The 27,922-nt window shown below is 39.2% G+C and overlaps 1 protein-coding gene across 2 annotated transcripts; it reads left to right on the forward strand.

Annotated features, from left to right (window-relative positions):
• The first annotated feature begins 174 nt into the window (after positions 1–174).
• On the forward strand, positions 175–27,338 carry PPIG (peptidylprolyl isomerase G). Of its 2 annotated transcripts, XM_065840557.2 has the most exons (14): positions 175–386; positions 1,105–1,206; positions 9,000–9,079; positions 9,187–9,261; positions 11,439–11,546; positions 11,978–12,022; positions 13,954–14,041; positions 15,177–15,206; positions 15,295–15,434; positions 22,861–23,065; positions 24,112–24,279; positions 24,694–24,778; positions 25,628–25,764; positions 26,063–27,338. In XM_065840557.2, the coding sequence occupies exons 3-14, from the start codon at positions 9,019–9,021 to the stop codon at positions 27,180–27,182; spliced, it is 2,262 nt and encodes a 753-aa protein (XP_065696629.1). In that variant the 5' UTR covers positions 175–386; positions 1,105–1,206; positions 9,000–9,018; the 3' UTR covers positions 27,183–27,338. The 2 variants fall into 2 exon arrangements, with proteins under 2 accessions (XP_065696629.1, XP_065696628.1); XM_065840556.2 differs by lacking the exon at positions 1,105–1,206 and having other exon boundaries at positions 176–386.
• Positions 27,339–27,922: the final 584 nt, after the last annotated feature.

Here is a 27,922-nt window from a genome sequence, read left to right on the forward strand (position 1 = left end):
GCTGCACCCAGCCGGGCCCCAGGCGGCCGGGACCGGCGGCTCGGGCCGAGGCGGCAGCGGCCCCGGCAAGCCGGGCGGCGGGAGGGGGCGGAGCGCGGCTGACGAGCTTGAGGAGGCGGGCGCCCCCTTCTCCCAGCGGCTTCGGCTCCTTCCGAACGGCCCCCGCTGCCAGGCAGGGCTGCACCGCGGCCGACGATCCCCTTTTCCGTTCCTGGGCCGGGGTGCCGCTTCTGCCGTCTCCGCGCCCCTCACCTCCTCCCCCGCCGCACCGCCCCCGGGGTCGCCCCCTCCCGCCCTTTCCTTCCACTGACGCAGTCTGTGCCGCACCAGCTCTAACATGGCGGCGAGGCGCTGAGGAGCGCGGGGCGACGCGGGCCGCGAGCGGGGTGAGTGCCGGTGCCGCAGCTGGGCGCCGGCCGGGGTCCGACCCGGTCGCCATGTGGCCGAGCGAGGGCCGTGGCCCAGGCCGTCGTGTGAGCGCTGGGGGTTCGGGGGGCGGAGGTCGCAGCGCCGCGGGGCCTGAGGCTCGGTCACGGACAGGGCTGGGAGCCCCGGCCCGCCCAGGGGACTACGCCGGCTCGGCCTGGCCCGGCCTGGCCGCCGCTCCAGGACGGGCGTGGGGCAGTTGCGGTTGCCTGCGCTGGCTCCCCGCGCACACACGCCCCCTCGTAAGGCCCGGCGGCCCGTGTGCGAGGGGCGGGCAGGCCGCGGCCGGGGCTCCAGTGCGGCCCGGGCTCCAGTGCGGCCCTGAGGCGGCACCCGGGGCGTCGCAGGTGAGGGTGGTCCGCGAGAGGAAGGGGCGTGTGTGCGGAGCTGCGCGCGAGGCCCGAAGGCAGGTGGGCGCGGGAGACGCAGGTGGAGCGGCGGACGGGGCCTGGCGACACTTGCGCCAAGCGTGGGGTCCGCGGGGCCGGTGTTGCTTCTCCACAGCCTAACGAGCTGCGGGCTGGGCCCGCCTCGGGTCTGCCGGCCCCCTGCGAGCGCCCTGGCCGGGCTCGGGTGTTGCTGGGTGTCTGCTCGGGAGTTTGAATGAGTCCTCCCTCCGCCCCTAGAAGGCGAAGTAACTGGGCTGTCTGCGTGCCACATGTTCTCCTCCCTCTGCAGGCCTCTGCTGGGGAAGTGGAGTCTACAGGAGCTACCATGACTAGCAAGAGGGTCCTCTGCCTCTCTTAAGGATTTCCTAAGGCACTTCAGAGATTTTTACAAGTAATTAGCTTCAGATTCATTTTGTTTGCAGCCACAAACTATAAGTACTGTGTGTATATGCTTGTACTTTGGGTCATTAAGGAGGCTTTGAAGGAGAAAATAGTTGTTGAAACTATGGACAAAATATCTATTGTGGTGCTAAATATTGCCTTAAAATTCACTCACAATTAGAAAAGTAGCTTCCCTAATGATGATAAGCTACTTTTGCTAATAGTTGCCTAATGTTTGACTAGTTAAGTTAATTATGTTTTAGCAATCATCTGAGACCTGTTTTAAGAGGAACATGAGACCATTTCTTTTGTATTAAGTATTTTCTAAGATATATCTTTTCCTCTGCTATAATAGTTTGGTTTTCATGTTTTTGTTCGATATTACCTGCAGAAGAGGCTGTTCTTTGGGCAGAGGTAAATGTTTTTAGTTTTGTGTTTTGTTTTGTTTTCTTTACCCCATTTTGTTTCACAATTCCCATTCATTAATGCATTGAGGTCCAGCATGAATAAAATTTTAACGTGCTACCATGATAAAAATATGGAAATCACACATTATTTATGAAGCACTAGTTTATCTAAACTCAGACCTTGATTTATCAATTCTAAAAAATAATAAGGATTTCAGAAAAAAGTGTAGTTTCCTGTATCTGAAGTAGCTTTGAAGAGGGACATACACAGGATACAAACATCAATAATCCTCTGAGAGTGTCCTTTGGGACTATATTTCTTATTAAGAATTCCAAATTTTCCAGTATTCTTCTGTGAAACAGAAACTTTTTGAAGTTAGCTGAGCAGTCATCAAGCTGTTACCAGAACTGGGAGGAAGGGCTGACATACCAGAAGGCTGTGTTGCGATCCAGCGAGACCTGGACGGGCTGGGCAGAGAAGAACCTGATGAAATTCAACAAGGGCAAGTGTAGGGTTCTGCATCTGGGGAGGAACAACCCCAGGCACCAGTACAGGTGAGGGGCAGACCTGCTGGAAAGCAGCTCTGCAGAGAAGGACTTGGGAGTTCTGATTGACAACAGGTTTACCATGAGCCAGCACTGTGCCCTTGTGGCCAAGAAGGCCAATGATATCCTGGGGTGCGTTAAGAAGAATGTGACCAGCAGGTCAAGGGAGGTTGTCCTCCCCCTCTACTCTGCCCTGCTGAGGCTGCACTTGGAGCACTGCGTCCAGTTCTGGGCTGCCCAGTTTAAGAAGGACAAGGAACTACTGGAGGGAGTCCAGTGATGGACTATGAAGATGATTAGGGGTCTGGAACACCTTTCTTATGAGGAGAGACTGAGAGAGCTGGATTTGTTCAGCCTGGAGAAGAGAAGGCTGAGACAGGATCTCATAAATGTTTATAAATATTTCAAGGGTGGGTGTCAAGAGGATGGGACCAGACTCCTTTCAGTTGTGCCCAACGATAGGATGAGGGGCAACAGGCACAGACTGAACCATAAGAGTTTCCATCTAAACATGAGGAGAGACTACTTTGAGGGTGTCAGAGTCCTGGAACAGGCTGCCCAGAGAGGTTGTGGAGTCTTCTGCTCTGGAGACGTTCAAACCCACCTGGACACATTCCTGTGCAATCTCCTCTGGGTGAACCTGTGTTAGCAGGTGGGTTGGACTAGGTGATCTCCAGAGATCCCTTCCAACCCCAACCATTCTGTGATTCTATAAAATAAAATATTTTTTTTTACTCTTGGGATTTCAGAAAATCTGTGGATTATGAAGGAATTCAGAGTGGAGAATATGTACTACAATGGAGGATTTTCCTCTGCTGCAGCATGATGTCTCCACTATTGGTTCACTCCTCCATGCATGTGCATTTAGGAGACATCTTCCGTTTGGAAGCAGTCAATGCCTGCCTGGGAGGAAATATGACAATCTTCTAATGGAGTGAGGTTTAGGTAGGAGGCTGGAATGAGGCTTTGAAGGGATCTAGAGCTAAAGTAGTAAAGCAAAGAGGAGAACACGAGAATAAAAGATGATAGACACTGTTTAAATAGTTCAAAATAATGTTACTACCTTCTCAGCTGATGTTATCCCAGATGAGAGTTATAACTGGGTGTGTATTCTTTACATACTTTAGTAACAAAAGACTAAATTCATGTTAATCATTGTAAAAATCATACTGAAAGTGATGTAAATGAACTGCACAGTGTAGTAGTGTTAGGAGTATGTACTGCATATTTAGTCAGGGCCTGTCTGAGGATGGTATTTTCTTAAATTTCCCCAAGAGGATAGTGGGCTCTTGCCTCATATCCATGGAAGACAATGGTTGATATTGCCATGTATCTCTTAATTTGATTTATTTTTTAGGAGAGGAAAAATACGGTGTCAGTAGTCTAAAGAAGACTTGTATTATTCTAGAGAAGGAAGCCTGATGTAAAGTGGTGTCAATCACCTTTTTCCTGCAGAAATGTTGAAAGCTTTTTTGTTATTGGCTTTTTCCCTTTAAATACCATTAGAAGGGTTAGTCATGTTGAAAACCTGTATGTGATTTCTGATGATGAGTAGCAAGTCTACCTTCATAAATTTCATAGATCTTCTATGTAGAATACATGTTTTGTTATTTTCTTATGCATGTGTAAAGTTCACCTGATTGCAAGGACTGCATCCTAAACCTGAAATTTGTTCAAGTGTAGTATCTTATTCCTAAATCTCCTGACAACAAAAATCGTATGCTGCTGATGAGTAAAATGAAACAAACAAATAAAAGTAATTTCCTTAGTTATCATTGCTGCTGTTCAGAGTTTTTTGATTGTGAAACACAGAGAAAGAGATACTGTTGTTTGGAGAGAATGTTGAGGAAATGATGGAGATCAAGTGTTGGGCTGGTTGGATTTTTGCTGATCATGCCTTCAGTGTCATCCTAACATAGCTGCAAGTTCTGACAGGAATGGAACTGGGAACAAAATTTGATGTCTCCCATTTAACAGTCATAAATTCATTTCCAGTTTAATCTGTACTGGAATGAAGATATAACATTCTTAGTCTATTGCTCCACTGTCACTTTAAGCTGATATGTGCTGCTGCCAAATCTTTGATTGTGGGCAGTAAAGGGTAGTTTTTGTGCAGCTGGGTGGCCACCTGCATGAAAGCTAAACATGTGAATGTATGAGCCCTCCAGTCTGGTATCAGACTGCATTTATACTGGCTTTAAGTGACTGGAACCACAGCCTTAATGAATGTGATATATGTTTTGTATTCACTTTGTGCGTTTGTGTTTTCTAGCCTCAGAGTTTTGCTTAAAAATATATTTCTGACGATTCTAGATGTCTATTTTTGCAATAGAAATCAATATGGTTTCGTCTTCCTGCATTTGTAGATGGCCTGAAACAAAATGCTAGGAATGTGACTTTATACACTTTATTGTTAGTTTGGGCATTGTATGAAGACCAGTGCAGAAGATAATTGTAAAATGATGCAAGGAAACAAATACGGAGGCAAGGTAAAGGAGAAATTAAGAACAGGGGAGAGCTGATGATGACAGAGAAGGAAGTGAAGGAATAGGATACTCTACATGTTTTTCCTACTAAATACATCTTTGCTCCAAATTTGTTTTGTCCTGTGCAGGGATTGAAAAATAAGTAGTCCAGTGACCTGTTCAGCATAGTTACAAATAAAGGGGTTTTTTTTCCCCTACTAAAACTAGGGAATACTACTGTATTGCTGCTTGCGATAATCTCTCGTGACATGCGTGACATGTTGATACTTTGGTTGATGTGCATCTGTGAGTGCTTTCTAGCCTGTTTCAGTCAAAAGGAGCTAGTTTATATTAAACAGTATTAATACCAGATCCTTGCTGGCATAGGTGATTTTGAAAAAAAAAAAATCCCGAAGATGTGTTTTTGAGCATTTCAACACAAATGAGTGATGATCTCTGGCAGAGAGATGCTTGTGAACAGTTTGGGATGGTTATCTTTTTCCGTTGGCACAGATCATTTTGAAGGAGAACAGCTGTCTGTAGCCTCACTGTGAATTGGCCAGCTTTATCATACAAATATTTGAACAAAATATGAGGCTGATGGAGGTGTAAAGGGATGTGAACCCTGACAGAGACAGCTGGTGATGCACTGGTTATGGATGTAGCTGTTCTGACAAGATTAAATATTTTTGGTGTATTTGTCTTCTTTCTGAAAATGGAATTACGGTTCAGCTTAGACTATATTAGTGTTTCTTGACAAACAGGCCTCTTGTTAAATATACTGAAGTGAGTTTTCTCTTTGGTGTTTGTTTTTGTTTGTGTGTGTATTTTTGTTTTTTGTTTTTTTGGGTTTTTTTTGCACAGTGTCTACTTAGGCTTGGTAAGAGGTTCCTCAAACAGGAGGTGGTTGAAAATGGTAAATGGCTTGAACATTTCAGAATAGTGCTTGGGTTGTTGTATTGTCTATTTCTTACAGAGTTTTGGAAGGAAGAAGGAGCTGATTTCTCAGGATTACCCTCCTGTATAGCACATTTCTGTGTGTTGACTTTAAAATAATTTTCCCTTCAGTAGTAAAATTTCATCAAGTTCACAATTAAAAGCGAGGTATCGTGGATTAAGAGTATCACATTCTGATTAAAAATAAATCTGAAGAGAAAAATATACAAGTCATGTAAGTTCTTTTGTTACCAGATGTACCTGTTGAGCTGTACTTATAATTTTGTGACTTAATTCTTGGTGCTTTCCAATTGTGGAGGTTTTTTGTTGGTTCTGTATTTAACAATCATACCTCATACTTGCTCTTAATGCAGACAGGTTTTGAATTATCAGTATGTACAAGATTGTATTTGATATGTGAATACTACAAGAATATAAAATTAATAATTATGGATCATTTGTAACTCAGTAGTTTTCCCTGTAACACTTCAGGAGAAGGTCTGTCTGAAGTAATAGCTGTGCAAAGGATACTTAAGCATATTGGAGACAAAACACTCACTTGACTTATAGGTAGGCAGGATAAATGTCACTGATATTTTAGCTTGGTTTACTGGGCAACATCAGCTGGAGTCTGTGGTATATTTACATGGCCTGTCAGGGAGTTCACACTGACCAGTTGACATGACTGTCATTTAGAATCAAGTGCAGCCAGTATTTAGGGTATAGTGTTGGAGGATTTAGGGCAAGTGCAGGGGATGTTGGAGGCAATGTTTAGAACACACACTAAACTTCATTTGTTCCACTGTTGATGAGAGAATCTAGAGGTCAAAAAACATCAAACAGAGCAAAAGTTGGTGAGAGTAAGGGGTTCTGGTAGAATTCTTTATTCCTTCCTTCTATCTTCCACCCTTTCTTTACAAAACTGAGGTAAAAATTGACTGATGTAGGTATATTGATATTTATTTTGCAATTTAGCATTAGTCATTGTCAATGTTTGAAGTAAGAATTGTGTCACATATTAAGATAGTTTACATTTATTTTGGCCAAAATGCTATATATAAATGTTGATGCATACCACTACATTTCTGAAGCAAATCGACTGCGAAGGTGGAGTTAAATCCCTCCTCACTCAAGCACTACAGCTACACGTTTAAAGTTTGGGTACAATTGTTTGCTCAGTTGTGGTACTACTGATCCGTAGGTATCTTAGCTGAGTTAAAATTGTCAGTTCTACCACCAGACAATTTTTATTGCAGCATTTATTCTGAGAGATTTCCTAGCCACAAACATCCCCATGCCCCTGGGTGCAGCTGTGTGGTCTGTGCTGCTGCTGGCAGTGAGTGGCTGCTGCCTGCTGGGTTTGTGCAGCAGCCTGGTGAGCTGCTCAGCCGTCTGCTAACCCGACAGCACCAAAGTTCTCAGCTACAGATGTTTTCCCTATTTGTTTTTCTACCTGGCCTACAAAATTTGTTGTGTTAATAGAAGAGAAATGGTAATTCAGGGAGAAGAGCAAGCAGACAGAAGGAAGCCTCTGACTTACATGAGTTGGTGTATTGGTTATACAGCTTAGAGGATATCTAGTGAGATTCTGCACGTTTGCAGAGCCTTCTCCTGCCAAAAATTACACAAATGGTAAACAACTGAGTGGTGTTTAATTTGAATCAGTCTTGCATTGTTCTTGTGATTTCCACTGTGTAACCTTGGCAAAACAGGAGTGGCACTGAGCACAAGTAGAGAGAATATAGACTAACATGATTGCACTACTGTCTTTTGATTTCTTATAGCCTCTGGTTTGGAAGCTGTGTGACAGATGGCGACAATTGAATTTTTTCAAGGCTGTTCTGTGGCATAGCTATGAGTAAAGCTCTAGGAGAGATACATGCAGTATGTCAGCTAGATTTGACTAGTGTTTCCTGGCAATAAAAAAATTAGAACAGAGAATCTATGGATTATATTCCAAATTCTGGCAAAGTTACTCCAATCTTACAGATCCTTTTGCTGTCATTTTGTTTTTCCCTTCTCTGAATTACTTCAGAGAGGATGGGGCTTCAGAAGCAGAAAATAATATAATGATTATACATAGTGTTGGAATGCCAGAGATACAACTGAGGAATAAGACATTGCTTGTTACACAAAAATAAGGGGATTTATATACTCAAAGATAAGGGAAAGGTTGCATTAAAATTCTTCATAAAGAATTATAGAATCATTTAGGTTGGAAAAGACCCTTAAGATCATTACGTCAAACTGCAAATGTAACACTACCAAGTCCACCACTAAACTATGTCCTTAAGCTCCGTGTCTACGTGCCTTTTAAGTATCTCCAGGGATGTTGACTCAAAAGAGGTGAGCAGTGACATAAAAGGAAAAGAAACAAAAAAAAGCCAAAATAATTTCACTTAGCAGTAATTGTGGAAGAGCTACATCTTTGTATTTTTTTCACGTAGAATGGTTTGCATCCTAATTAGAGCAGCTCCTGATAACTGCAGTGACAGGAATCCAGGAAATATATTAGTAAGAAATTGAATGCTTAAGTCTTAACATGCGAATATGTTGGTGATTTGTGAAGTTGTAACCATCATAAGTTATTTTCCACTCCTTGACCATTCTCTATTTGTGGCAAAAGTTCTGATATTTTGGAAAGTATGCCTACTTGACTTGCACAGTTATTACTCACCTACAACACCTGAAGAAGTTCACAGTCCTGGGCTGTTCACCTTTCTGTGCTTCTGCACAAGCAGCATGTTCTCTCTTGAGCAGCTGTAGCTCATGGCCCAGGTAATTAATAGTAACTGAGATAAACTGAACTGGGCAGTGGATGCAGCAGGTGGTGTGTTCCTGAGGACAAGGGGCATGATCTGGAGCTGGTAACTGACCAGAGCGGTGGGCTGGCGCAAGGAGGTGGCAGCCTCCTCAGCCACTAAGTGAGCCTAACAGAGATTGCAAATTAGTCTTTTTTAAACAGTTGAAAGGCAGTTGCAGAAAATTTGAGAGCACTCAAGTTTTTTGGTCTGAAAGCTGATTTTTTTTTTTTTTTTCCTCTCTGATACTTATTTTAGCTAGGATACAGAATTCTAGGAGCAAATGACTTTGATTGTTACCTGTGCCATCTGGATAGCAAGAAAACTCCAAGCTTTATTATTCCCATACATTACAGTACCTATTCTTTTTTTATTTCCTCATATGAAGTATGGTACTCAAGTTTATATTTAATACTGTTGCAGCAAACATGAAAAAAATAACTCATTTGGGTCCACAAAACATGAAAATTACCTAAATGTGTTTTCTGAACCTTTAAGAATACTAGTTTGCTCTCTGGGTTTTTTGGGGTTTTTTTAAGATTTGCTTTTCTGCAGTTTTTGTTGCCTTTGTAAAATCTTCGATATTAACTTACATGTAGCTTCACTGCACAAAAGAAAAAACTAAATTGTTTTTTTATTTCTTAACAGTATTTAAATTTTTGAAGCCATGGGAGTAAAGGTCCAGAGACCTCGTTGCTTTTTCGACATAGCCATCAACAATGTACCTGGTAAGAAAATCAAAATATCCATTTGGTAACATGATTTTCGTATAAGATATGTAAGAATAATATGGATACTAGTTACCTGCATAATAAATATACTTTTTTTTTTCTAGCTGGAAGAGTGGTCTTTGAACTGTTTTCAGATGTGTGTCCAAAGACATGTGAGAATTTTCGCTGCCTTTGCACAGGTTTGTAGGTTTTTAAATTTTATTTATATTTTTTATGTTAGCTAATTTGATGTCTCTGTTGTTTTTCCTGATGTTTTCTTACATATAAAAATAAGTGTGTAAAACATTGGCTCTTGGTATCTCTAGAGATTTAGCTGATTTCTCATATACGTTTCATGTAGAATCAAAGCAGTTGCAGCTTTGGCTTAGTTTTTTGCAGGGACTGTATACTAATTAACTTTAAATATGGACACAGTAAGCTGATTTTCTGTTACTAGCATAGATATTACTGTTCACATTACATAACATCATCCATTCTTGAAAGTTAGCCAACGAGAGGTCAACCATGGAGACTTTTCACTGTTGCGCTGCTTTTAAGATGTCTGAAAGGTATTGCTGGTATTCATTAGTATTTTCTTTTTCTTCATTTTAATTTTTCTTTATTGATGGAGACTGGTGATTTCCATTCCTATTGAAATACAGATGATTTCCTTGAACAAAATACTGAGAAGTTTCTCTCCTAGAAGCATTTCCAAACAGAATTACTGTCCTGTGGACTGCATGCTTCTGTTGAAAATGCTAAGTTTAGCAATACAGGTTAGCAAAAGAATAATTTTGTGAATACATAAATAGCATACATGCTTCCTGTCTTCATCATTTTCTGCTTCCTTTCCTTCCAGCTCTGCCGCTTTTTAGGTCAAGGCTCTGTAGCTGTTAATACTGAATTGCTCAGTGGTACTAATATGATCTGAATCAGGTGTGGGTGTGTATTTACATTCATGTCAAGTTAGCTAGAACACTGAGTGCACCATTCATGATGTCTGCAGGAATGTAGGTATTACTTGATCTGGTGTTAGATTTACTGACACAAAATCAGATTATCAAAATTTGTTAACCAGTGTAAACCTTACAGTGATTCTTTTTAATGTCTGTGTGTTATAATATGACCATGGCATTCTTGATCTGCTCTCAACCACCCAAAGTCAGATGCATTGGCTAAAAGTGTTATTCCCTACTACTGCTTTAAATTTTTGACTTGAAGTCTTTCAACAGCATTTCAGGTCAGAAGCATGTACTACAAAGTAGTTGTTCACATTCAAAATCAGATGCTGAACTAGTATGCTGATTTAACATTTTGAAGAATAATAAGAAAAATATACAGGCACAGTGTCAATGATATGAATCATCAGCAGATTAATTCAAATTTTGGTTTTGTTTGTTTTCTTTACTCATTTTTGGGGGGAAGTTTTGGAAAGTATGTGGTGTCTTCTTAAAATAGGCATCAACAGCTCCATTTTTCCTGGTAAAAACCTATGTTAGGCATATGCCAAGTTAGTGGAACAGACACAGCTTCACATTTATCAAAGTTCCAAGATGTTTTTTCTAGTGAGTCAGATCCATGTGATCCAGGTGTGTTACAGGTGAGTTCAGAGGCAACTGCCTTTGACAGAAACTCAGTTCAACAGCTCAGAATAGGATTATAAGAAGATACAGTCTAATAGTTTGCCAAGACTGAGGAAGAGATCATTTTTCTTCCAACGTAGTCCCACTGGTTACTTTACTGTTACCTTGAGGATGGCTGTGCCATTCACAGGACCCCCCATGAGCCACCCATCTTGCTGACTCAGCAGAGACACTATTTGAGGGTGGCAGGGAAAGTAGATGGTGTTGCAGCTGAAGCAGAGGGTCTGCTTATGGGTCTTAAGCACCAGAGCTGGCATAAGTGAGGAAGATGGGAGTTGTAATCCTAAGTGCAGGAGGGAATGATATTCCTTGTCCTTTCCTCTGCCTCTTTCTTTGTCTTTTTTTTTTGTTATGAGCTTTTATGGCACCTTAACCTTGCTGTGTTTTAACTGAAGATCTGAGTATTTCTTATGTGCTTCTGAGCAATGCCAGTTATCTTAAACCTAAACTGGCTGTTTTATTTCAATCAGTCTGCATGGGAGAGACCAGAGTTGTATACTAATGTCAGTGAGGAGTTCCTCTAGCAGAATTGTAGAGACATAAGGTGGTTTCTGGTTTGCTTTCTTAAATGCTAGTTTCCTATTGGCATTACAGATACGTGTCTCCCTCACAGGCTAATTTTTCAGAATTTAGTAGATGATTTTGATTACGTGCATACATAGCGCTTTTTTGTAGTGGAGATTCTACAGGTACAGAGAGTAATTTTGTTTTTTGTTCCTCCTCTTCTCCTTTAGGTGAAAAGGGTACAGGAAAATCCACCCAAAAGCCATTGCATTACAAAAGTTGTCTGTTTCACAGGGTTGTGAAAGATTTTATGATCCAAGGAGGTGACTTCAGTGAAGGTATGATGTGAATCTTTGAATAAAACTTTAATGTTTATGTAATAGAATACTATAAGAGTTCTGTGTAGTATCATTTACTCACATTAATTGTTCTGTGATTTAACTGATATTTTCCTTTTTTTCCGCATAAGAACCTTTACATGAAACCTTTTGTCATAAACTTATATAGACTTAGTGGGTGCACACACTTTTGCTGCTGGGAAATACAGAAAAAAGGGAGATTAAAGCAGAATACATGGGAGAATACTTTCTTGTTTTCCAAGTTTGCTTCAAGATTATGAAGATGCATCTTGATCTTTGCATATCTTGAAGAATAATGTCAGCCATTTGGATGCAATTGGATCAGTATTTCATATTACAAAGCACCTTCCACATAGTGTGACTTTTTAGTCACTAGTTGAAATTGTAACTGTTGCTTTTCCTCTTTCAAGGAAATGGCAGGGGAGGAGAATCCATTTATGGTGGCTTTTTTGAAGGTAAGAGTTTCATCAGTCTGCTCTATTTTGGTGTTACTTTAAGCTCTCACCTTTGCATTCTGTAGTCACTGTTCTGTAAACCTGAACTGTGGTGTTTTTGTTAAGATTTTCTCTGGTCTTAAAAACCTTTGACTGTCCAGTTTAGGTTATATTATTTTACTTACATGAACCTTTGTAATTAAGGGGAAATTAAAACTGAACTCCTTTGTATTTGTCCATTTTACCCAATTCACATTTTTATAACTGTTTTCAAACACACAGTTCTGGTTTGAGCAGCTAGCTAAAGTTGGGAGTTGTCTTTTCTTACAGTGAAAAGGAGAAAGACATGATATAGTCAGGTTTCCTTGCAAATCTTTATTTAAAAGAAAGCATAAAGCTCTGCTTTTCCTGAACCCAAAAAGAATAAATGATGAAGAGGCCATCAGTTTTCTCATAGTCCTGATTCTTTTTTGGTCATTGTTGCAGAAGTACCTCCTCTGCACTCCAGTGTGTTTCTCAGCCTGTGTTTGTCCAGAAAGTAGTGGAGCATCTCTGTGTTTCTTGGAGCAGTACTTGAATTACACCTAAACCCATGTGGTGGCTAGCTGCCACCAGCAGGAGTGGTTATACTCCTCCTTCCCTGCCAATTTTAACATTGGTTCTTGTCTGAACTTGCAGCAAATGATCAAAAGAATTATTTGTAATTCTGATAAGCCCAGGCAGCAATTCTGTGTCAGACCTTGAGTTGAATCAACAGTCTGCAACTGCCAAAAGCGGGAGAAGGTCTTACCTTGTACCAACTGTCATTCAGCCAGCTGATCCAGCTTGCTCAAAAGCCCAAAGGCTATTGCAGCAAAAAAATGTCTTTATTTCGATATTAGTGAGCGAACCCAATTTAATAATTTGGCAAGCATCAGAACCAACACAAATGAGTAGCTGGGTTTGAGGACACGTATGACTGGGGGAGATGGAAGCAGGACAAAGCCTACCTGCCTACCTTCTGGCAGTTGCAAGCTGGCTGTTCAACTTGAATTTGTGGGAGTTTCTGCCTTTGTGGATCCCTTAACCAGCTCACCATAGGATTAGATTGACACTTGATGTGATCCCAGAAAGCAGTTGTTCAGGTGACTGGAGATTGTGTGGGACTGTCCCTTTCTCTGCTAGTGACACAGTGTGATGTGAAACCATACCCTTACAAATGGCATACTTTCCTTCTTTGTTAATACTTCTGCCATCTGTTTCTAAACAATATTGAGCAAACTTCCTCTGTCTGAGGAGTTTGGATCCCCCAACAGCCTTTATGCTGTTTTGGGAAAGGAGGGAGATAGGAGAATCTCTTACAGATGTCTTAAATGAAGAATAGTGACTACGTTTCACAGTTTCATTCTGATTTAGTTTGAACTGTTACAATGATTTGCTCATCACAAGTAGGATTCAAGTTGAACTTACCAAGCCGGCCATTAAGAAAATAAGTTCACTTGTGTGTCTGACAAAGAGAAGTTGTTTGGGATTGCTATCAAACTGGGTATCCATGTGTATTAAAAATAATGAAACAACAAAACTGACTGTAAATAAGTGGTCTCTTAATGCACAGCTAAAAACCAGGTTCTTCTCCAAAGAGACAGTGACCTAGAATGTACAGAATAGAAAGAGCAACAACTTAAGATGATGAAATCTCTGCTAATGTTGGTAGGAAACAAAGTTCTTGAACAAGAATACTCACTTTATAGTGTTTTTCTCAGGCTATAAACCATATATTCATGTTTCTCCTTTTTAGATTCTTTAGAACAGAGGGAATAATATAGTAAAAAAAAAACTATTATTTTGAATATTTTTAATACAACTTTTTGCTGAAGTCACTAGCAGATTTAATAAGGATTAGTTTACTTAGATTATAGCATTTATTTAAGCATATATGGTATATTTAAAGTAACTGAAAACACTTTATTTAGATGAAAGCTTTGCTGTAAAGCACAACAAAGAATTTCTCCTTTCAATGGCCAACCGAGGGAAAGATACAAATGGTTCACAGTTCTTTATGTAAGTATTGTGCTGTCCTGAAATGTGTGTGTGGTTTGCCATTTGTAAACTGTAAAGGTAATCCTTTTAAATATTGAGGACTAGCTCCTGTGCAAACCCAAAGTTGATGGCTTTTCACAAAGTTGCGTGGAAATAGCCATCTTCCTAGTGCACTGTTTAGGGAACCCGACTGTTTTTAGCACTTTTGTGTTTAGTGCTTATTGTCTGTGCAGAAGAGCCTTTGGTAGTTTTCAGTAGCTGTGTTCTAACTTGGGCAATAAAACAAACCTGTTAGTTCCTTCTAGAACTCCATCACTTTCTTCTAATAGGTTTTGCTTGGGAGGAAGCAAAACAGCTCTGGGGGCTCTGGAAATAGTAGAGGGTGGGTTTTTTTCATCACAAAATAACTTTCCAGTGCAGCCTCACAGTTAAAAGCTTAGTTTCTTAGAGTACATTGCAGTAGGCTCTTCTTAAGTGTAATTTATATACAGAAAACATTCTTGAAATACAGTACAGTTAGCTGTGTTTCATGACCTTAACATGGTGAGTTGTGGATGTCATTTACCATTAAATTCTCATTTTGGAATTTCTGACTGATCATTACTGTAATTATCCTAGTTTTTTACTTCTGCCATGGCTGAAATCTGTATACCTTAGTAATGCTAGTATAGGGGAAAGCTGAAAGTCAGATCTACATTTGTGTCAAATAGCATGTACATACAGATAGTTGGGTTTTTTTTTCTTTCTTTGGTTTCTGATTATTTTCTAATGCATAGAAGATTATTTGCAGTTTTTCTGCTCTGAGACAGTTGCTCAATTTTTTTATCTGTTCCTGGTAGTATTTATATAATTTAATAAGTAGAATACTTACTATATCCTATATGAGGATGCTGTGTAAAAATTTATGTGCTTGTGCTAGTTCAATAAAATGTGATAATCAAAGTAAGGAATTTAATAGGTAGTTTAATGTATAAAACATTAAATACTTTTAAATCCACACAACCTTAGAATAATATATGTTGGTTTTATTCAGCTTTATTATTTCACTCAAAATAACTTTTACCTTCATGTGTGTATATGACCTGCTTCAAATGCTGACTGCTTTCCACTAATGCTGACTTTTTTTTCTCTTTAAATTTAAATCTGGAAACAACAGAACAACTAAACCTACACCTCACTTAGATGGGTAAATATATCTTATCTTTCTGTTTGTTTGGGGACTGCCTTGAAAAAAATAAACACTAAGAATTTTTACTTTTGTTTAAATTCTTCAGACATCATGTTGTTTTTGGACAAGTCATCTCAGGTCAGGAAGTTGTGAGAGAAATAGAAAACCAGAAAACAGATGCATCTAGTAAACCATATGCTGAAGTACGCATACTGAGTTGTGGAGAGTTAATTCCAAAATCCAAAGGTAAAGTTGAACTGTACATTTAAATAGATGCGAATGATGAGGTAATTTTGCTCACTTTCTTCCCTGTTGGTTGCTTGTAAAATATTTATAAATTTATTTGTGATAGATGGAGGGGCAATTGGTAAAAAGGTAAATAACACTGCAGTATGGTTTGTCTCCTGAAAACCTTTAAAGGTGTTGATGCAGAAGACATTAATGAAAGATCATATATGCTTTCTTCAAAGCTTTTCCTGCTATACTACCTAAATTTTAGTACAAAGCTGGCAAGCACTTCTTCTACAGAAAGTAGAGTGCTTTATTAAGAAGATTGATGTCAGTCTGACTTTTGGATAACTACTGCTTTTTTTGCAGTTATTGAACTTATTTCAAGTTTCTTTCAGGTAAATCATCAGAACAGGCACTTGAAGCAGAAAAGCCTGGCATTGCCCATAGCATGTGTCCTTTTTAAGTTACTATAAACTGTGTTCTTAAACAGGGGTGTGACAGAACCTGCCAGAAGGAATGCCCTGCTGTACTGTTCTAGAGTTGAACATGGTATTGGAGTTTGGATTCTGTTTCCCTTACAAAATAAGACTCAAACTAAGATGTTGCTGTCAATCTGGAGAATCTCATCAGAGGAAACCCAGGATGGGAGAAACTGTGATAGGGGTCATCATGCTTTTTTGTTTGTAGCACCTTCTGCCAGTACCTACTGTGAAGGGTTGCACTAAGGATGTTGAAACACAAGACAAGAACAATTATTTCTTTTGCCTTAGAAAAATAGAGGCATTCAAACTTGAGCTTTTTGGTTTTTCTTCTCCTTTTTGATGAAGTTCTGTGTTCACCTGCTGCGATGTCTAGCAGAGTGACTTTGGAGCCTGCAGTGATCTCTTCAGTACCACAGAATTCCAAGTAAAGTTATTTTATGGCTCCTGACTTCTCAAAGGTTCTAAAACTTCTTAGGCTAACTTGCAAGTCATGTTTTGTGTTAGGACATAATTTTGTTTTTCTGGACAGTACTCAGGAACATGGTATCTGTCAGAAAATGCCCAGATGACATAGGTTAGAAAATAAAATAGAATAATGCAGGTACAGAATGGGCGAAGCTAGTGGGTATTTATGTCTTCCTTGGTTTGCCATGCTCCCTTTTTAGTCCATTCTGGAGCACTTGAAATTGATGACATGGAAGTTTTGGCACTCAGCAGCCTGACTTAAAGCCATTAGTCAGGGCTTTAAAGTATTTATTGAAAGAGTGAATGAACTAAATACAAAATAGCTTTTTCTGTTAGCTTCTCCTAAAAGAGAATAGGCTTCTGGAAAGATTTGATTTGTCTGATCCTACCCATTTGTCTCTGTCCTGGAGCCTGCTTCCTCTAGCTGGTCTGTTGTGCCACGGAGGGAAATTGGTGCCAGGGCGATGGGATAGCCCACTCGACTGACTGTATGACATAGTACTAGGTAATGCTGAGCAGCAGGAATGTTTGGAGAACAAGAGGCCTTGGGCAGCAGGATCAGGGAGGTAGAGGGCAGACCTGAGTGCAGGGAGGTGGGGGCACTAATGCAGAGCCAATCTGATGAAGGTGCTGCCTGACAGACCACAGTGGAGCTCCTGGGGAGGGGAGAATCCTGCTATTGGAAGGGAGGGGCTGTCTGTAAGACTTGAAAAGGAAAGTCTGCTGCTGCTGTGACAGGTGATGATGTGGCTGGAACTGTTTGCTAAGTGCACAGTGTGGAACCACTGATGAGCTGTGCTGACCTGAGGCAGTGAAGATAGGAGGACTGTTTGTCATCACATCAGAAGAAGGAAATTTGCGACGCTGCAGCCCATGGCTGACAAGTGGAGCAGGGGAGGCCCTTGGACCTTCAATATATGGAAGAGGCCAGGGAATCCAGATAGGAGGAGCCATTTCTGGGAGGTGAGCAGTGTTGTGGGAGATCATCAACAGAGAGTCATCTAACAGTGCAACTGTTTGTAGCCCGTTACTATGGGAGGCACAAGAGAACTGATACTCTGAAATATGAGGCAGTTAGCAGAGAAGACTGCTTCTAAGAATTTATTGTTAAGACGAAGGAATAAGGAGGTTGCTTGAGAGGGGGAGTATAATGGCAAATTTCTGTGGGAGGGTACATTATGATAGCAAGACAGGCTTAAACTATTTATTGTATGAGTTTCTCTGGTAGGCAACACAAAGGAAGAAATTAGACAAGTCCTTATAGAATGAAAAGAGAGCTGTTGCTTCTTGGGTTTAGCAGGGAAGCCAAGGTGGCAGTAGCAGAATGAGTCACGGTAGAAGGTAGGTGCTTGGTATGAATGTTTTTCTCTTAGGTTAGAGTTGAAGAAAGGCAGTTGGATTTTTGAATATGGAGTGCTTGATGAAGTAGCCGGATCTGCCTCTTTGTAGAGAAGAATTTGATTTATTTAGCGGTGAGTGGATGATGTACTTGACTGCGCTAACTTACTGGATGCTATGTCAATTGAATGATACAGTGATCACAACTATAATATTGCAGAGGCCTAGATCAGCAGCTTTCACCTGTGATTTGAGAGGATGATAACCTAGAAAAGTGGAACATTTGTTGTCTTTTCCTTTTTTTTTTTTTTTTAATTTTATTTTTATTCAAGTTGGAGGAGTTCATGAAAATGAATGAGAAAAGATAAATTATAAAAGGACCTCATCTCTGGCCAGGTGGTATTATTTTTAGAAGATCTTGAAGTTCCGGGGAAAATCATGAAAGCTGTGAGGGGAGCGGGGGGGTGGGGAAGAAAGCTAAGTATTAAGGCAGTATTTAGAAGGGTTATTATGAACTAGCTAAACTAATATAATTCTCAATAAAAACTGTGGAACAAGTAACATAATACTAATTTCTTAAAGACAAATTAAGAGTCTGATACCAATTGACAAAGTTTTGCAGAAGAAGGTCTAGTCAATCAAGCCTGGCTGTATTGTTTGAGATCGTGATGTTGGTTAATGAAAAGTATATCTGGGATGTTTTCAAGAATGTAAGACCCTGACATTCTGATTGAAAACCAAACAAAAGGTGTTGAACTGTTTTGTGCACTGGGCAGTTTTTTAACAAGAGCCTCTAATGAAGTTTTCTCATGAAAAATGTGTTTCTGGGGATTCTGTATGGAACAGTACTAGGCTTGATTCATGATCGTCATTGATGTTATAGATGTCCCTGTGTAGAATCACTGCTTATAAAAGTGTGCTCTGCAATTTAAGGCAGATGATGGCTGCCTTCATAATTCATCAAAGAACCATATTGTAATTACATCATTCTATGAGTCAAATTTCTTTTTTAAAAAAGTACCAGTACAAATTGTCAAGCACTGATACAAAGTTACACATTTAGGAATCATGAAATATCTTTGGAATAAGAGCTATCTTAGAAAGTGATGTTTCTGGTAAGTCCCATCTTACCTGGACTTTTGATTCATGTCTCTTCCCTTTCTTCTTTTCTTACCTACTCAACGCCTACAGTACTCATTTCTCCTGCAGGTTTGTTACACATCGTTTTTAGCCCCCTTTCCACAAGCTGGTTGCTATGAACAGTTGTTTCAGATTTTTTGTTCCAGGTGGTGGTTTTGGTTTTTTTTTTTCCTGATGTGGCCACTAGGTATAAACTATTTTTGCTTCAGCTGAAACTGTTCAAAGTGAAGCTAGAGGTGGCTTTGTTTAACTGTTCAAGGTAGAGCTAGGAAAGGGTTTTTTTACTTTTGTCTTTTTTTTTATCCTTCTTTTTCTTTCCCCCTTTCTCTGCTGTTGGCAGTTGTGTGGTAGGTTGCTCATCTACAAAAACCTCTATGTCCAGAGGCTTTTGTGGTACAGGACTCCTCATAGTAACAATGTCATTTGATCAACAGGAATCAAGTGTGGCAGTGTTCCCTAATGCGTATCTCTGAGGACTTGATTACTCTGTATAATTTTGGCTGTAAGAAACAGTGGGTCCTTAATCGAGCAGTGAAAAGCGTAACAGGAACCCATGGCAAATAACTGAAACAAGATGCATGTGAAATAGAAAAAAGGACCTGGTGCTCTGAACAGCAGGGTGATTAAACACTGGGAAAAAAATATTGGGGAAAGTATCTGTCTATACGTCCTGAAGTAAAGGCACCCTATTTTGGGGGACTGCTCTAGCCTAATACAGATTATTTGGCTTGATATAAAGTAACTATTTGAGTGTCACTGATGTGAATTACAAGATGAGATCATCTGTTCTGATTCTTGTGCCTGAGCCCAGCTGCTTTCTGATCAGGTCACTTCTTTTCAAGTCCAGGTATCAAGGGGCTCATGTAAGACTTGCTACGGTCCTTAACAAGCTGAGATGCAGAGAGTGCTTGGCTGTGCCGTGCAGCATGCTCACGTAATTTGTCAAGTCTGGCAAATACTACAGGTCACAGTGAATGGAGCAGGAAGCAATAGATCTATTTCAGATGTGGTCATAAGTTGAAACCTGACCCTGAAGTTAATGAACTGGAACAGTTGGACTGTAAATAGAAGTCTGTTTCTTTCTCACTGACCTTCATGCTACAGGATTGGTTTCATAATTTGTTGTGTTCTGCAGTTGGCCAGCACCAGGCTGGTTCAATATTCAAATAGCATTTGCTGCTGGACAGAGATAGTTAGATGTCACCAGAAAGTATATCAAAAATCTCCTGCCACATATTGTCTTTGCTGGGTAAACAGTTCTGGGCTTTTTCTTGTTTTTTTGTTTGTTTGGTTGGTTGTTATGGATTTTTTTGATAGTGTTTTTGTTTTGGTTTGTGGTTTCCTTTTTTTTTTTTTTGTTGGTGTGGTGGTGTATGGTTTTTTTGGTTTGGTTGGTTTGTTTGTTTGTTTCACTCCCTACCTGACGCATAATTTCCCAAATACATCTGACATTGATCATATGTGTGGTATGTTAAGAAACATGTGTTTGTTGAGGTAGTTCTTCACTAACTTGCCTCCATTTGTGTCTGTTACTTACCCGTTTTACAGGAGTAATTACAGCATACCTGAACTTGTTGCAAGAATGCAGATAAAACTGTCACAGATAGTTTTTGACACCCTTAAAACAGGTGCAGGGAATAACTGCATTTATTGATGCCTTACTTAGGCATTTTGAGATTTATCTTGGTGCCATCTTGTTTTGCCTGAAGGCTTGTAGGGAACAGTATAGTGCAACATAGTGATTTCTTTGAATGGGCCAAACCCGGAAGTGTTGAATAAATAGGAAGCATTTCAAAGTGTCTTGGGACTTCAAAATTGGTTAAATTTTTTAGTACATTTTGTTTGTGGCGTCTAGAGCTCAGGTGAGATTCCTGTTTTTGTTTGGTTGTCACCAGGCCTATATGACATCAGACTTCCTTGGTTCAAATTACTTTGGAAACTATTCACCTTTCTTTCATAAATATGTACTTGTTACACCCTGTGAATGTACATATATTTAGACAATGTAAAACTGATTTAGTTCTACAGAGACTTTTTATTAAGTATAGTGTTTTAATACAGACATTGAGCAAAATTTTGAGAAAATAGATTGGGTATCTTGATCTGGACCAACAAGGGGAGTAAAAAAATATAATGAGACTTCTGTCTTTTGGAAGCATTTTCCAAGAAGCTCTAAAAACATCTGATGAAAACCAGCTGATTTCAATCAGCAGGCCACCCTAAACAGGTAAGATGACCTACTAGTTTATACGGCACCCAGAACTGACCAGAAGATTGATATAATCTCTGAAGTACAGAGGCTGTGTTTCAGTTGGTCGTCAGGCTTTCATTGGTCTGTATCAAACGAGGCTTGTGAGTAAACACAGAAAACACCATGAAAACAGTCAGTGTAGAAGTCATGTGGATATGACTTACATCAAGTTAGTGCAGTGGGATTAAGTTTCATCCACTGTGCCGTTTTGGCAATTGTGTCCTTAAAGAGTGTGACACAAAAAGGGAGGCCAAGATGCCGTATTTAGTTGTTTCTGCTGAGGTTGTTCTGCACCATGTATCTGATCCACTGTTACCTGAATTAAACCTCAGCTAGTTTGCTGTTATCCAGATCTTTTATTGCAGCAAGTTCTTTGGGAAGGAAGTGTTCTGTATCACTATCTTTTACCACTGTGTGTGTGTATATATATATATATATATATATATATCTGCATTCTGAATGGGAAACCTGACAGAGTAGGATATGGGTTGGTACAAAAGAAGTGTTGGCTTACATAGGTGATCTAATGCTACCTGCTAATACTTTGTTTAAGATAAAGAACAATACCGCTTTAGCTTTTTCCTAAAATATAGGTTGTTTGCTGTGATGAGGAAACAGGCTATTTGGACATCAATATATTTTTTTTGGTATATATTTCTTCTGTTTAATGGTGAAGGTTCTGTTTCTTCTCTTTGTGGATGAAGTATGTAGTATGGTGAATGATGAACTGCCTTTGCAATTTTCAATGGCAAAGTAAAATAATATTAGATGCTAATTAGAAAAGTCAGCTGCAGCAGTCTGAAGACAACCAGTGTGCTCTTCCGGATTTTCTGGATAGAGCTTATAACTTCATGGACAATAGCCTGGTATGAATTTCATGACATGTTTGAAGAGTATTCATACCATTTAACTGATCTACCTGAAGCGTCATAACTTGGAAGCCTAGTCTTCCTTTAGTGAGGTTTTTGTAGTATGTATTTTGTTGTATATATATATATATATTTTTTTAAATTAGTGTGACTGAAATAATACTTGCATCACTTTTAATGATGTAGGTAGGTCTCAGATCAGCTAAATGGCATAAGGAGGTGTGTTTGTTCTGGATTATTTACTGTCAGACTAATATCGGGTTGCCAGTGAGCAACTGATGTGCAGCTCCAGGAGCCACACAAGAAATGGTGAAATATGTAATTAAGGACTAGTCTGGTCTTTAGCAGGGTTCCTTTTCATAGCAGATGGTTAGGAAGTTATTTGTATCTTTGTGCTAAAAACAAAAAAAGTCCAAACCAACCAACCAACCCCCCCAAAAAACCAAACAACACATGGTGAGCTGGAGGATTAGAACTGTTCTCTGAGCATGGTTTCACTTGGCAGGAAGGCTGGTTATTTGAATCTTCCTTCTGAGCTAAATTCAATGAATAATCAGTTTAGTCTATGCCACCTGCTTTCTGTTTCAAAACTAATCTTGTTTGTGATTTGAAAAGATTTTATATGAAGTCAGGTTAAACCTTTTTATAAGCACTTTCTAAATAAATTTTAAATAATTCTTCATATGTTTTCTTATGTGTTTCTAGAGCTATCCTTTATTGTACTTGAGAGAAACAGCGTTTTCTCCAAAATTTCAATTTGTTATTAAGTATTTTGATGAAGTAGTCTCATTACACAATAATTAGCAGCTCAGGCAGATACTGGCTAAATTGCTTCTTCTGAGATTTATTTAGAAGTGTTTGATATTAAAATGCATCTTTGCTATTCTGACTTAAAGCCAAGAAAGACGAAAAGAAAAGACACAAGTCGTCTTCCTCATCCAGTGACTCAGAGAGTTCAAGTGATTCGGAATCATCTTCTGATTCGTCATCGGATTCTGAGAGTGCTTCAGAAGAGAAATCTAAGAAACGAAAAAAGAAACACAAGAAAAATTCAAAAAAACATAAGAAAGAAAAGAAAAAGAGAAAGAAAAGCAAGAAAAGGTCCGTTTTGAAATTTGTTTTGTTACATGTACGCCATACAGTACTGTTTCGTTGTCCTGTAGCTGTAGAATAGCATTCTGTAACTAGCAAAGTGGGTATTTTGAGGTTTGGGAAGCAAGCAGTTTTCATATACAAGCCTCACTTTTTCTGATGTGATGGCAAAGGACAATGTCTATGTGCACACATGCTGCAGCTTGTAAAGGAGTGATGGAATGGCCTAAGGTATATTTAGCTTGAAAGCTGCAGGAGTGCTTGCTTTGAAGTGCGTGGTGACTGTTTCCCTAAATTCACTTTTGTACAGTTCAATTTAAATTACATGCAGTGGGACTTACAAGAATGTACTGTGCAGGAATATAAGCAAAACTAAACAACAAAAAAAAAATAAAAAAACACATTTAACATTATTTCTGTCCAATATGCCGAAAGTCTTGCAGTTTCACTGGAAGATAACTAAACTCAAAAGGCGCTCTTGCTTCTGAAAATGTTATTTCTCATCTAATAGTTTTTTGCTTATAGTTCAATGTGAGATACAAGTTGTGTCAGTGCAAATCACATTTTTCTAAGCTGGCAATAAAACATAAGAAACACTTGTTTAGGGCAATGCTGCCTAAACATTGCTTCTGTGGGACTAAACCCATTTCACACAGATTTGTTTATACCGACTGCTTGAAATTACAGTAGTTTGTAGCCATTTACATATACTAGTGCAAAATCTGAATTTGATTCTCCTGATTGTGCTTTTAAAAGCCATTTAAAAAAAAAAAAAAGCTCTATCTAAATAGAGAGTAAATGTATGTTTAGTGTTGCAACATTGGAATTCATAGATAAAATGTTGGTTGGAAATCTACTGCAGTTGTATGTTTTGGAGAAAAGTTATCAGAGGGGCAAAAAAAGTTGTTTCAGAAATAGCTTGTTGCCTGAGTTCTTTGTGGTATCATTGTGTATTGAATCAAGAGATTTTTCCAAATTATTTAAATAAATTGAAAGGGCTTCCCTCATCCGTATAACTCACTTTAAGTGTAAATATTTTTCACACAAAAATAAAGCTCATCCAGTGAAAGTCAAGATGAAAACCCTGAAGCACAGCCATTGTCGACTGTCCGTCCTGAAGAAATTCCCCCTGTACCTGAAAACCGGTTCCTGATGAGGAAAAGTCCCCCCAAAGCAGATGAGAAAGAAAAAGAGAGGAAAAGCAGAGAGAAGGAAAGAGAAAGGTAGTATATTGGATTTTTCAGTTTATTTGCCACTGGTGTCTGTTCTAGAACAAAGGCTTAGCCTTTAACATGGTTTTAGTGAATGAAAAGTTTAAAATGACTGAATTGAGAAAAAGGAAGTAAAATACATTGCAATTTCATGTAGAATTTTTTAGAACTGTCGAATCTGAATCTAGAATTTATTCTTCTTTCAAAAATGGAAAAACAGAAATCTTTTAAAATATTTTGTAGTCACAAAATCTGAAGTTTTTACTGTGTGGTTGTTACCATCTGTGCTTATAACAAAAAATAAAATTAAATGTGTTTTCATTTAGCTTTATTTCATTTTGCAAGAGATTTTTAAGTATGTTATGTTTTCTTTTCCTTTCTTTCTTTGACATTATAAACAATATATCTTTTTAAAATTATTTTTAGTACTCTATCAAATTCACAGTCAGCATACCAGAGGAGGCTGTTAGTGACCAGATCTGGAAGGAAAATAAAAGGAAGAGGACCAAGGGTAAGTGTTTACAGTCTGTTCCCCAAAAGAAACAAGATGGCAGCACAGTCTTACGGGGGCTGTTAGTGACTGTTTTCATTAGGATGGTTCATTTTTTTAAAGAAAGGCAGGATTTATGGTGCATCATAACTGATTTGGGGATTGAGGCTTGAAGGAAGACAACAAATGGTGAAAATGAAATTGATTTCCTGTTTGCATACTGAGTTTATTTAAATGGGGGGGGAAACGACACCTTTTTTTATGTTACTATAGTATTCTGTGAATCAGTGAGTGGAATTAGTTCAAAAAGGGCTCTGGCGAACACCAGAACCAGTACAACACTAGTGCCGGGAATGTGGGGAAGGCTTCTCACCTTTTTGGCAGGTAGGAGCTGTCAGACTGATTGTCCTGATTTCGTGAAGCCATATGCTATGCGCTGCTTGTAGCAAATGTTTTTAGTAACAGCAGTCTCTCCCTCAAATTTTTAGGAAAAACATTAAAGCAGGAATTTGAAGTATTGTTTTCATGTTGCTTATCAAAGCTAAGAAGAATTTGCATTGCTAGAAAAGCAAGCTGCATTTTTGCTAATTAGAAGCAACAGGAGGAGGCCTCTCAGCAGAGTACAAAAATCCTGAAGTAGAAGTTACCTTAAAAATAGTTACTTGATCAGACATTTTGTACTCCTGCTTTAGCTGAATGTCAAATATGTTTTTCAGTAAGTTAATAACTTGTCCATGTAAACTTGGTGTAAATGTGTGAAGTGTAACATTAGGTGCTGTGTAGAATGAGCCACCAGGGATAAAAATCTTGCTTAGCTATCACACATGTGAAATTCAAACTTACACCCAGTTTTCTGTTTTTGCCTTCAAGCGTTATCGGACTCCTTCCAGGTCCAGATCAAGAGATCGATTCCGACGCAGTGAAACTCCTCCACATTGGAGGCAAGAAATGCAAAGAGCTCAAAGAATGAGAGTGTCTAGTGGAGAAAGATGGATAAAAGGGGACAAGTAAGATTATTTCTTTCTGGAGTACATGTATTGAAATTTTTTTTTAGATATTAAAAGTAATGCATGATGTCTTGGATTTTCAATTACAGTTACTTCAAAAAATCCAGGGCACTGACTTGGTTATCCCATTACTTAACTGTGTCTGATTTTAATCATGCTACTGTAAATATGTAGTTATTAATATAGATGACCTAATGGGATTTAAGTTTTGGTTGTGAAGCTATCTCACTTCTGACTTAATTTTTCAGAGTGCAGGGGATTCAAAATATTTTTTAAATTATATCTTTCTCTCTCCAAGGAGTGAAATTAATGAGAACAAGAAAGATAATCAAAAAAGCCCAGGAAGAGGAAAAGAGAGAAAAATATCAGACCACAGACAAGTTTCTGAAAGTCCAACCAGAAGAGGGGAAAAAGAGAAGAAAAAAGATCACAAATCCAGCAGTAAAGACAGGGAAACAAGAAGGAATTCAGAAAAAGATGACAAGCATAACAAAAGCAAGGCCAAGAAAAGAGCTAAATCTAGAAGCCATAGTAAAAGCCGAGAGAAATCAAAAAGTAAAGAAAGAGACTCTAAGCACAGCAGACATGATGAGAAGAGAGTAAGATCAAAAAGCAAAGAGAGAGACCATGAGAAAGGCAGAGGAAAAGAAAAGCGCTATGATTCTAGAGGGAGAGATAAAGAAAGGAGTAGGAGCAAGGAGAGAAGTAAAAGGGCAGGCTCAAGAAGTAATGACCAGGACCACAGGAGGAGTAAAGACCGGGAGAAACGCAAGTCGAGAAGCAAAGAGCGTGAGCACGCTAGAGGGAAACATAGTTCTAGCAGTAGAACAAGAGATCGAAGCAAAAGCCGAGACAGGGGTAGGCGAGGAAGATCAAGGAGCAGAGACAGAGATCGTAGTAGAAGTAAAGACTATTCAAGGAATAGAGATAGAGAAACAAGAAGAAGAGGAAGATCAAGAAGCAGAGAAAGGAGAGGTACACCAGATAAATACAGAGGAAGAGAGAATAGGAGGAGGAGAGAATCAAGGAGCTCAGAGAGGGAAGAAAGTCAAAGCAGAAACAGAGAGAGGTATTCAAATAGAGAAAGTAGAAGCTCATATAAGCGGAACGATAGTGAAAGCCAAAGGAAAAGGCGTTCAAAAAGCCGTGAAAGTAGCAGTCCTGAATCCAGTAAAGATAAAAAGTCTAGTAGAGATCAGGATAGAAGTCCAGACTCAAAAAAGAGACCAAGTAGCAAAGAGAGAGAATCAAAAAAATCATATTCACGCAGCAGTAAAGAGAAGGAAAAGACCAGATCCTCAGCAGAGACAGAAATAAACCAAAAATCAAAGAGTCAGGAAAGAGATCATGCCCCTAGTAAGGATAAAAAGTCTGATCATGAAACAAGTCCTGGAACAGATGACGACAGGCACGGATGAATTTGTGGACTTCATGTTTCCATTGTCTCAAAGTTTTAGAGACATTTTGGGGAACGCCTTTTTTTAAGATGTGGACTTCAGTTTGGTCTTTTGATAATCTAAAACCTGGATCATTTGTACTGCTAAAGTTTTAATAAACTTGAAATGAAAAACAAATTATATGTGTAACACAGTGTGCTGTGTTTTAAATATTTCATTGGTTTATGTATCCTTCTTGTGTGTTGCCAGCTAGAAAGGTAACTTCTAGGCTGCATTTATTTTTTACCTGATGAACCTAGTTTAGTGCAAACAATGGCTGCCTGTGAAGAAGCTTGTTTCATGTGTGAAGAAGAAAGCTGCAAGTATACTACATGTTGTCTTAAAGCTAGGAGAATGTTGCAAGGCGTCTGGCACTCCAGTGTTGCTACATCTGTATTTCAGTACGTATAAATCCTAAGGAAATTGATTTATAGAGGAAAATTACATTGTTTTGGGTTTGTGATGGTTTTTGGTTTTTTGTTTTGTTTTGTTTTGTTATCACGAAGTGGATAAATTTAAGGAAATCTTTACTTTTTCTACTTCTGCAGCTGCCAACAGTAGAATTCATTCATGCTGTAAGGCAGTCATCTGTGTTTGGGAGTTATTTCTTTGTCCTAGAAAATGTTTTTGAAGTGCAGTGTAGTTTGTTTTTTCTGTAACCTCCTTTTTCTGTTCCATGCCTTCATGTTTGTCTACTGCAGATAATTCAGCTTGGATGCTTC

The sequence above is a fragment of the Patagioenas fasciata genome, chromosome 7 (assembly GCF_037038585.1).
Source record: "Patagioenas fasciata isolate bPatFas1 chromosome 7, bPatFas1.hap1, whole genome shotgun sequence".
Taxonomy (NCBI): domain Eukaryota; kingdom Metazoa; phylum Chordata; class Aves; order Columbiformes; family Columbidae; genus Patagioenas; species Patagioenas fasciata.

What these genes read in the sequence shown, in the direction of transcription:
- PPIG (XM_065840557.2), top strand. Translation starts at nt 9,019, where the DNA reads ATGGGAGTAAAGGTCCAGAGACCTCGTTGCTTTTTCGACATAGCCATC. An exon ending in AGGAGGTGACTTCAGTGAAG is followed by an intron (nt 11,547 to 11,977) that starts GTATGATGTGAA and finishes TCCTCTTTCAAG; the next exon opens with GAAATGGCAGGGGAGGAGAA. An exon ending in AGATGGATAAAAGGGGACAA is followed by an intron (nt 25,765 to 26,062) that starts GTAAGATTATTT and finishes TCTCTCTCCAAG; the next exon opens with GAGTGAAATTAATGAGAACA.